The 11,420-nt window shown below is 40.7% G+C and overlaps 1 protein-coding gene across 1 annotated transcript in view; it reads right to left on the bottom strand.

Moving 5' to 3' along the window:
- Nucleotides 1-1,077: 1,077 nt before the first annotated feature.
- cdh13 (cadherin 13, H-cadherin (heart)) overlaps nucleotides 1,078-11,420 on the bottom strand; it is a 353,543-nt gene continuing 343,200 nt past the window's right edge. The window contains exon 15 of the mRNA XM_067589068.1: nucleotides 1,078-2,702. Within this exon, the coding sequence (XP_067445169.1) occupies nucleotides 2,695-2,702 (8 nt within the window). The 3' untranslated portion in view covers nucleotides 1,078-2,694. The remainder of the gene's footprint in view (nucleotides 2,703-11,420) is intronic.

The raw sequence follows: 11,420 nt of genomic DNA, 5'->3' as shown, positions 1-11,420 counted from the left end.
ATTCCTACACGATCCAGAAAAAGCAGGTTTTCATCACTTCAGGTAATCATAATGTGCTGTGCAAAAAAATGTCTTCTGGGGTGTCTCAGTGGCCTAGCAGTAAAGAAACATACCATATACTGTGATGGCAATGTCCCCCGAAGTCTCTTCACTCCATGGTCACTCAAAACAACTCCTCACCACTACAACATATTCAAAATGTTACCAAACAGGTTCACTCTCCAAATTTTCTCATCATACTGTATCTGCCCATTTTTAGTGTCTCTTCATGGTTGCACAGAGGCTAAAAATGGCTTTTAGAGTCAGTTTTGAGATTTTATTGATTACTTTAAAAACATGCGTAAACATGGCTTGTGTGCCTGACCTTTAAAATTCCAATGAGCAATAACAGCACCCTGAGGTGTTTGGGCAGACTATTGCTTTCAGTCTATACTCAAGAGCAAAGTGTTCCTGATTGCCCTTGTCATTGAAAACTATGTCTATATTTTTTTTCTGTAATAAATATTCAGCTATTTGAATAGTAACCTTGTTGCTGATTGATATCACACATATTGACTGAAGCTATAACCAATACAGAGAATCTTTTGCTTAAAGATGCTGAAATTCCCTGTAGAGATGAGGTGAATTGCATCATCTGATGATAATGTTTGGTGGGTTTATCACTGTGAGTGACCCATTTCACATTATACATAGTCATTTCATCCATTGTTGATTTAAAAAAAAAAAAAAAAGAAGATTAGAGCAGCTTTAAGAAAAGGAAGTTCAGTGTCACCAATTAAAATTTCAAAGAAAAAGTCTGATGGTATTGTTTAATCTCTAAATGACTATATGAAGTGCAGTACAAAAATATTACAACCTAATAAAATTACATAAATGTTACATCTAATCATTAGCTGACACATAAAAAAAAACAATCTGATAATCAGCCTCCAGATTTTTTCATTAAAAAATGACTGATTAGGGGAAACTGACTAAAATGCAAAATGTAAATGTCACCCATGCATGCTAACACACTTGCTGTCATTAGTCAACAAATGGCCTTTCAGTGAACACATGATCTGCAAAACAGCATTGTGGGAATTTTCAGTAACGGCTTTATTAAATTAGTGCAAAAGACAGACGTAACTCATTCAAAATGTCATCTTTTTCTTTAAGGTGGTCTTCCACACGAACCCACACACGCTACGTTCTTTTGATGAGCGCAAGAGAGAAAAGCGAAACTATCCACCAAAACCATGGCCTCTGTTTTTGTTTTCTTCTTATACATCTTCTTGTGACTTGTAATCAGAGATGGGGAGAGAATAGGAGAGGGCAGAATTGACAGGAGACAAAATTGAACCAAAAAAAACAAACAAACAACAAACTTAACAAAAAAAGATGTTACAATAAAATAGTCAACACATCAATAGCATTAGAAATAGTGCCTAAAATTCACAGAAAAAAGGTTTCCTCTTTTTTTATTTACTCACTGTGTAGGTGACCAAAGAACTTGCAATCAAAGTACATAAGTTAATCAATACTGTATATTTATACAATGGTAAAAAATAAAATATTTATATAATAGTACTTTTTTTAAGGTTTACACCGTCACTATAAAGATATACTGTTTTCCACTCCATGACAACTAATGCAATAAAAACAAGCAAATCGAAGAAACAACTCCAGAGAGTTTGAAGGCTTATGGCTACCACCTTGTCCTAAAAGACCACAACCACGGCAGACAAAGAAACAGGCTTTGTTCTCTCCAATGAAAGAGAGAAACAAGATCAAACACAGTCTGTGACGAGAAAAGAAAGGAACACACAAAGTCAATGCTCTTCCCCGACCAGGACAGTAGCTCAGCCTTCGCAGTGTTCCCTGGCCCATCCAGAGACAGAGAGAGGTTGATAGATAAACATGGGGACAGGAAAAGAGAGGCAGATAGATAGTGGGACAATGTCTTGGCATGGGGAGGGTGAAGGAAGGAGGGATGGAGCAGAGGGGAAAAGAAAAAGTAGAATAGAGGTAGCTATGAGAGGAAAAAGAGGGAAGGGGGGAAAAAAAAGACAGCTGGGGATGGAGCAAAAAGTGGCAGATGAACTTTGGGAAAAGACCAGAGGTTTAAAGGTGAGGTCTAATATGAAATAGATTTATAGCTTTTGTTTTGTTACAATATCAATATACATAGTGTTTCAAGTATCTCCTACAGATGTGGCATGTTGCCATGAACGCTGCTAACACCCAATGTTTGTCTGCCAGTGTAATGGTGCAGTGCTAAAATGGAATACAATGAAAACTGTACAAAGAAATGAATTAATTGATGGTGTGGAGGGTGAACGTGGGGAGAGGAACAATAGACAAAAAGTCTAAGAGAGTCACATAGATTCAGCAATAGATGACGAGACCAGATGAGAGGAGACTGACAGATGCAACAACGAAAGTAAAGACGAAGAAAAGGAGATGAGAGTGACAAAAGGATAAGTGAGTGAATTAAAAAAAAAAAAAACAACAAAAATAACGCCAAGTGGTGTTATACAGCAGTTGTGCCGGTGGGGGATTGTGTGTATTTTCGTGTTTGATTTGTCATGGTGAGAAGACTTCTTCTCGCTTCTTCTTCTTTTTCGTCTTCTTCTCTCCTAAGCCTGGGTTGCGTGGGGGAGATAAGTCGTTGCTTTTCAGTGTTGCAAAAAGGACTACGGGAGGTTTCAGCAGAATCTACAGGCCTGGTGGGAGAGGAGATGAAAGCAGAGGAAAAGACAGGAGAGAAAGAGGGGTGAGTGGGTGGGGGGTTGAGAGGAGAGGAGGAAATGAAAATAATAAGAGATGGAGAGGAGAAATGTGTGGGAAAGAAAGGGGAAAAGATAGGCAATACTGTAAAGTCAAGGTCATCACTGAAGCAGATCAATGGCAATCAATTGCAGAGGACAGATGATGGTATCGCGTCATTAAAGATTCAGTGAGGACAAGACAGAGAAGTTATAATTGTTCACTCTTAGTCCACATTTAGACAGTATGTAACTGGCATTCATGTGAAAGTCCACCCTGACACTGTGTCAGCTTGTACCTTCCTTAACATCCTGGACAGTCCAATCAATATGGTTGAACACAAGCGAGCAACTCTCTTCTAAGTGAGAGTGCAAATAAGTACACCAAGCTTTTGATTTATCATGCCATTAGAGACACTTTCTGGAGTGGCTACAGTGAAGATTAATTGGGTACTGACATGTGCTTGTAGAATACTTAAATTTTTACTTCAGAATGAGTTCAGTTTATGGTACGATGGACAGCTCTGAGACAGAAAATATGACCATGTGCTCAACAAATTAGCTTGGACTCCCCACTTCCTTCGAAGAGGGGAATCTGGTTCGGCTCACTCAACATAATCTTTATGAGAACCTGTGAAATTCAAAGCATCACAGAACATATGTTAATTTTGGGGCTGATGCTGCATTTCCCCCTGTGATCAAGAGGTTTGATTGAGTCTATAAAAAGAGCGTAGGGTAGGGTATGTTCTCTGGTAATGTGACAGTTTGTCTCATCAGTCTGGTAGAATTGCTTACAACGAGCTGGTTCAAAATTTGATACACACAGTCACATAAATACACACAGCGGGCAGACTCACATGTAGGCTACACACACACACACACACACACTGCAGTATGGAATGTGAGAGTTTATTGATTGCCTCTCTGCCAGCCATCTCCTCCCAGTCTGCTCCCTATTTCTGACATGTTTGGAGATGGCTGCGCATTCGACAGAAACCCTCCTCACTCCTGCTCGCAATTTTGCTTGTTCTCTCCCCTCTTTCTCTTTTCCCTTCTCCTTGTTTTATCTGTTTTCTGATATGACTGGAATGACTAGGATGCTTGGGGCTTCTGCTACGTCCTTTAACTCTACTGTAGGACTGAGCAGAACTCAAGCAGTCAAACAACACATTAGATTAAAAGGCGCCTATTTGAAAAATAGTAGTTATACAGGTAGGTGCAATTACTACCAAATGCAGAGTTCATGAAAAAGTCTCTAACTAAATTTTAAATTGTGCTGTACTGAGGAAATGAACAGTTCACTACAAACTTACTTCATAAGTGCGCTGTGGAGAGATAAATCCAAGTCAGTCAATTGTTGTTTGTCGAGACCATTTGCTCCTCTATCAAACACCACCACGGCACAAATTCACCCCAAATCTTCTCTTTATTGAGCATTATATAACATTATGTTCTAAAATTTTAAATAATTGTCAAAACTAGCTTTCTTGTCATTCCACTCAACTAATCCTCTTTTTGTGTATAAATTCATAAGGAGCCCAAAATTGGAGAATGCCTTTCCAGGTTTGTCATTGTGAATTTGTATAGACTGCTGTGATAGAGTGCTGTTTGGTGATATGGTGCTAATTGGAATCTTTATAATAATCAGAGGGGAAACCTTAGGGATCTCTAGGCCTTCATAACATATTAGCATTTTAAATATTTTATTTAATCTCTTTCATTTAATAATTATTCTCTGCTAATTCTAATTTTAGCCTCATTTTCTATCAAGTTTGCTCCATAAATGAAAAGGTTACTATCCTAAAACCATGAAAATATCCAATCAGATTTTTTTGTTGTTGTCTCTAAGTGGAGAAAGGGTTAGCTGGCTCACTCATTGGTTAGGACTTCATAACTGGGACAGAAGGCCATAGCTCCCATAGCTGCATGTGTTTGTTTAGAAAGTGACAGGTGAATAAACAAATTACATTTTGATTTATAGTAGGTGGGACCAAAAATCATAGCCCTGGGCCTCCCTGCAGGCCAGAGCTACTCTTTCTCACAAGGTTTCTCTTTTTTCTGTCAAAGGGTTAGTAGATCAGCAAGAAAAAGACAAGTTTAATAACAATGTAAATTGCTCAGAACAATGTTTTGATTTTACAAAATGATACTATAACTTTAACACAAGGAGCAGAGCAGCTTGGACAGGAGAGAGGAGCAGATGAGGATGATGATGTAGCTAGCTTGATAGCGTTGCCTTTTTCAAGGTGGACTTTCGCAGAGAAGTAATAAATAACACAAATGGAAGGCCAACTCCAACACTGGAATTGACGGAAAAAGGGAAAAGTGTTGAAAGACATTTCAAGACTGACTATTATTAACGCTACCCGTGGATGACTGGCTGCAAGAAAACTAACAGGTTGTATTGCTGGAGTTGCCTTCTTTTTCCACCCTAGTCATCCACCTGGGCTCCTAATGGATATGTTAGCCTTACCAACCTAATGAAGTCAGCCCATCGTCACCAAAATTCTGCTTCACACCTGTAAGCTACAGTGAGCTTAAATATTTTGGGGATACCAGGGCAGACCTTCAGCTGGATGAGCAGCACTGCAACCAAGTTCTTGCCCACAACAACAAGGTCAGGCAGAACAGAGAGATAGTGAAGTATCTCATCAACATCTTGGGCCCTATCTTACGCCTGGTGCAAAGCAGCACCAAGTGCAATGCAAGTGGTTTTGCTAGTTTAAGACCGACGCAGTTGTCATTTTCCCATCAACGTCCACATTGTTTAAATAGCAAATGCACTTGCGCCCATCGGAGCACCCACGGGCGTGTTGGTCTTAAAATGAGGTGTGGTCAGGCGCATTGTTGGCGCATTGCTATCTTGAGGCAGCAGAGAGCGATTGTGCTATTGAACAACAAAAACTTGGTCTTAAGACAGTGGCGCAGTGTTTCACTGTTATTTCAAGGGTGCTTTATCAAGACAGTAATATGCGCCTACATAAGCAGGTGCACAACATACACTCTGCTTGTTACACACATGGATGTGCAACAGCGAACAGACATGCAAAGATTACAAATGAAAGGATAACAATGTGAAAGATTATTATTGTGTATATTAACATATTTAAAAAAATACAACAACGGATCAAACATGGGTCGGCTTTCCTGTTTCATCAGTACATGAGGACATGAGGAACACGGGGGAAATAAATAAGGTGAAAACAATGATTAACCTAAAGAAGGAAGTAATTCTGCACAGCTTCTAGATGCTGCCAGCAGCAGGATCAGCACCTTCGAGAGCTGATCAAGTCCTGATAAATGTGTTGATGATTCTTTACATGATTAAAATTAATGATTTAATTTTTGAACAATATTTAACAAATGTTCTTAAACATTTTTGAGAGTACAGTGATCAGGTTTCTATACTTTCAGCAATTAAAACCCCACTGATTTGATTTGAGGAGCAGCAGTGTGCTTGTTATGGATCGTGCGCTTTCACTTTGCGCATGAGCAGATCTGTCTCCTCTGCAGAGAAGCGCTCCTTCTTACTACTTTGCAAATGCGCCATCATAATCACAATCCGCCAAGGTGCAAGCACACCTGGCTCTTAAAGGGAATGGGAGATGACACTCTGATTGGTTTATTGCATGTTACGGCCAAAACACACCTGTGATTAATAAGGAGACTATGGACAGCCACTTTGAACCATGCGCCTGACGCATTGACCATTTTTTCCACCATTGAAATAGCAAAAGTGGATTTGGACACATCCTAAATGCACTTGCGCCATGTGCTTCAGACCTTCAAGTGTGCTTTAGATCGTTAAAATGGGGCCCCTTGTGTTTCTGGGGAAGCAAGAGCTTGAATTTAGAGGACATTCTGAGAACAAAGGCAACTACTGAGATGCAGGAGTTTTCGTCTGAATATGACATCCCCCTCGGCTGTCATCTTGATACTGCTACTGTTGCCTATCCCTCCCAAAATCTTTTGGAGGCATCTTGTGTCCAGCAGTTAAAGTCTGGAATTTTAATGAGGGAGAAGTAGTAGAAGCCATCTTAAGGATTTTAAAATGGCAATTATCTTTTTTTTGTGGAAAAACCATACCAAACTTTAAGTTTCCAGGTCAAAAGGGAGATTCATCAAATCAGGGTTTTTCAGTCAAAAGGCTGGATTAGGTCGTAGCACCACATGTGTATCTCCTGTGGCAAACTGAAGGCAGTCAGGGTGCACTAAAAATGCGTGAATATCACTGACCCGCTTAGCAGATGCCAGTGCCAACAAAAGAGCAGTCTTAAGTGAAAGCACTTTCAGATCTACCTGCTCCAAAGGCTCAAAGGGGGGTGACATAGTGCATCCAAAATACTTGACAAATCCCATGATGGGGCAAGCTGTCTGGACACTGGTCGCAGCCGACGAACATCCTTCATAAAAGAGCTGATGAGGGGATGTTGCCCCACAGCCTTACCATCAAAACCTACATTGCACGTTGCAATAGCCACCAAGTAAATCTTGACTGTGGAGAGGGCTTTGCCCTTATCCAGCAAGTCTTGCAGGAAGCTTAGAATCACAGGCACAGAGCATTGGAAAGGCACCTTCCTGAACACCAGTCCTCAAACACACGCCATTTACAATCATATAGCAACCTGGTAGAAGAGGCTCTAGCATTCTGAATGGTTGTGATGACATTCTGTGGAAATCCATCTGCATCCAGGTGTGGCCATGGCCAGTGTGGGTGGAATCAGGGCCAGAAGGGGAAATGCATGAAGCAGAACCTGGGGCCACTTGTGAGCCAGAGCATCTATCCCCATTGGTGCATCCTGGTCTCTCAGAGAAAAGAACACGGGACACTGAATGTTCTTCCTCGAGGTGCACAGATCCATGGTGGGGTGACCATAGCGTGCCCAGACCTGACTGGTCACCTCTGGATGGAGTCTCAATTCTCCATATAGAGGTTTGCCTCTGGAGAGCAAATCCGCCCCCCATGTCTTTACTACCAAGATGTGAGTGGCTCTCAGTGACAGATAATGCACACTGCTCCACAAAATCAGTCTGTGAACCAGTGTGTGCAACCGAGGGGAGTGCAGTCCACCCTGTCTGTTGATGTATGCCACCACAGTTGTATTGTCTGACCTTATAAGCACATGAATACCCCTTATAATGGGAAGAAAGTGCCTCCTGCCAGGGACACTGCCAGGAGATGTAGGGAGTTTATGTGGGTGAAACGAAGGTGAGGAGCCCACACCCTGTTCACCATCCTGCCCCTCATGGGTGGCTCCCCATCCCTGCAGTGATGTGTCCATTGTGACCACCTTCCTGGTCAGGACGGACCCCATTGGAACCCCTTGTGTCAAAAGACCGGGAGCTTCCACTGGTGGAGCACTAACGTACATTCCACTAAATTCCTCACACAACAATGTCCATGACATGAGTGGTCCAGGCCAGGGGATGCAACCCAACATTGAAAACCCTTTATGTATCAGTGGCCTAAGGGGATGGCCACTATAACCAATGCCATCAGCCCCCAGCAGCCGTAGGCATGTCCTGAAAGATAACAACTTCCCCCTGTGAAAGAGAGCCAGGCATGCCAAAAAAGCCTTCACCCTCTCCGCTGATAGGTGGGCTCTGAGGGAGACTGTAGTTTAAATCATTTCTCTTTGAAACTGCAGATTTCTTATGGCGGAGAAATTCGGAGTCTGTGCATACTGCAGAAAAATTAGTGCCCCGCAATCGAGTGGTTAGCTCAGTTTGGACATTTAAGCTAATATTCTCGTAAGCAGTTGTGTTGAGCCTTTGCTTTCTGAGTGAAAGGCGAGAGGAGGTTTTTGAATGAGTTGATGACGCTGCACCATCCCTTTTGTAGGGAGAGAATGTCCCTCCTCTGGATGCAGTCGTCATGACTGCCAGCCAATAGGGCTGGTGTAATGGTATAGGGCTTCTAAGGACTACAAGGAGGGGCGTACCCCCATGGTGGGATACAGAGCAAATGTTTAATAGAGAACATATATTATTGTTCCAAGCAGAGTATTTTTATATGTCTTACATGTTTGGAGGTTACTATTTCCACATAGTAACTAAAAGGTGTAACTGTTACATGTATTGCAAACTGAATTAACTGACAAAGCTAATGTTAGCTTGCTAGTGACCATTTTATAGTGTGTAAAGTGTAACAGAGGTAAGTGGCTGACATATCTAACCTGACACTGCTGTTTAATAACGATGTAAACTGGGAAGACTAAATTATTTTCCATAAAAATTATAGGATATCCCTCATATTACAAAATGTTATAACTGTAATGTGATGATCAAACAATGTTGGTTAGCTTAGCGTAGTATTACCCACTCATCCTAAACTGCATTGGATGATTTACGCACTTTGTAAACCTAGTACTGGATTTCTGAATAGCTGGTTTACTTCAATCCAGGGATTGAAAAATACCAGATGAATCAATTCAAATTTAAACTTGAGTTAGGATTGTATATCCTTATCACATTGTGCCATGGAATTGTATAAAATCTGTGACTGACTCATATGTAGCCTTTACAGGATAATGGATGGCAGATGTGTAATATGTGCAAATTACAGTAAATTTGTAGCAAAGAAAGTGAGACCTTGCACTGCTCCATTACCATGGTATATGGTTCTAAAGACTGTGACAGTGTTTAAGTACACTGTAAGTACAACTCCTTGGTGCACAAATGCAGTGGTTACTGTGAGGAACGGATCAGGTGTACCATAAGCATTCTGCCTTACTTAACAGGCTTACCTTTAAGCCTTGCCTTTTACTGCTAATCTAGCCAAATGCATGCAGCAAAATGTGGTGTAAAACAGCCAATTTGGAGGTGGCAATTTGTCATAGCTAGCGTTTGTTTCTAAAGGGTTTACTGTTGCATTATGCTTTCTATGATTCTTTTGTGAGTGCATGAGTGGGTTGCACTGTTGCTCTTACTATTGTGGTCATAGCTCTGCTGTGCTTTGTTTAATAAATTGGCAGTCAGTATCAGTCAGACAAACTCATCATGCGTTTCGACTGTTGACCCGCCAATATGTCCTCGTCTTTTTTTCTGTCTTTATCCTCCCTCATCTCTCTCTCTCTCTCTCTCGCCCTCTCTCTGTCTCTCTATGAGATTAGGGAGCAGTCTTGAGGAATGTGAACTATAATTTTCCCAGACATTCTGAAATGAATTGGACTGTACACTTCAAAAAATTCTGAAGCGATCGAAACATGGCTGAATGGGGTTGAATATCTAATAGGGTAGAGGGTATGTAACGGGTGGTGGTGGGGCCGATTGATTTTTTCTTTCTGTATTGTTTTTCTTCCAGTGCCCCCCCTTTCATAATGCTTAGGCCTAAGTGTTCCCAAAAAAAAGGAAATAAAAGTCAAGAAACACTCGAAGGCACTCGAGACTCAGATATTGGTTTTGCAAATCTAATGAGACAGCCCTGTTTCACCTCACATGAAGAACTGGATATAAAAGAGGCAATTCTCCCCCTCTGGCTAAAAAGTCAAGGCCTTGACATGAAAATACATTGCTGAATCAATTCACCTCAGCTTTCTCGCAGACACAGGCTATGAACTCATAGGTCAGGAACAGATGAAAGAGAGAATTAGGTAGGTAAAAGAGGGAGCAAAAAAGAGGGGAATGAACAGACGGTTGCTGAATATAATCACTATACCTGAGGTTGGCTTGGTTATAAATGAGTCACTTCATGTTACGTCTAGTAGAATTAGCTACAATAACATGCTGTGCTCCTGTAGAGAAGCACAGAGGGAAGTTTTATAATGATTCTTGCTACATTCTCAATGTCTTCTCATTTTTGTTGTTGTCATTCTTTAAATCTTCTTGCGTCTGTCTACTGTTTAGAAAAGGTTATCCATATAAAGTATAAATAGCAAAAAGTTTATATATGAACATCTTTGTGTGTCACTCTCCTGTTCCAACACTGCATTAAAAACAGTTTCCAGTGCCATAGCAAATGAACCAATTTCCATTTCACAACACCGGAAAGAAAGGAATACATTTTAACTCAAACCTCTTTTCGTCATGTATATGAATGACCTAATGCAGAGTATCACAGTGATTCACTGATGTTGACTTATCTCACCATCTCCACTTATTGTAAGTCTCTCTGGGTAAAAGCATCGGCTTAATGCGTAAAATGTAAATTTAACAAGCTGCAGGAGGCATGGAAGAATCAAACGGGACACTGGGGGGAACAGTAACCGTTTTCTAGCCTTTCTAATTGCTGAGAAGCGAGGAGGGTGACAGTTGATTAGCCCAGGTATGTCACGGCTGCTAGACGAAAACAGCGGCATTGCAGCATGAAGAAGAAGCATTACAGAGGAAGACAGAGAATCTGTCAGGGTAACAATGATTGTAATGAAAGTTAATAAGCCGTATCAACCCTGAATTTAATGAATTAACTATATAAAAATAGAAAAAAAGTTTCTTAAATTACAGGAATTTGTAAGTGAAAGATTCATCCCTGTTGCCCAGAAATTACATTTATATACCATACTACTAAATTGCAACAGTAAAAAGGCTTTGCAGGAAACATAATACTGGTTGAATTATGTTTTCTCTCAATGTAATAAGAAAATGTTTTTGATTAATGTAATTGGCAAGTTGGAAAAATGTTAATACTGAACATATGAGTAAAATGTTCAGTGACAGACAACATATTCCTTTTTTTTC

Source organism: Thunnus thynnus, chromosome 5 (assembly GCF_963924715.1).
Source record: "Thunnus thynnus chromosome 5, fThuThy2.1, whole genome shotgun sequence".
Taxonomy (NCBI): Eukaryota; Metazoa; Chordata; class Actinopteri; order Scombriformes; family Scombridae; genus Thunnus; species Thunnus thynnus.
This window is presented reverse-complemented; position numbering and strand designations above follow the sequence as displayed.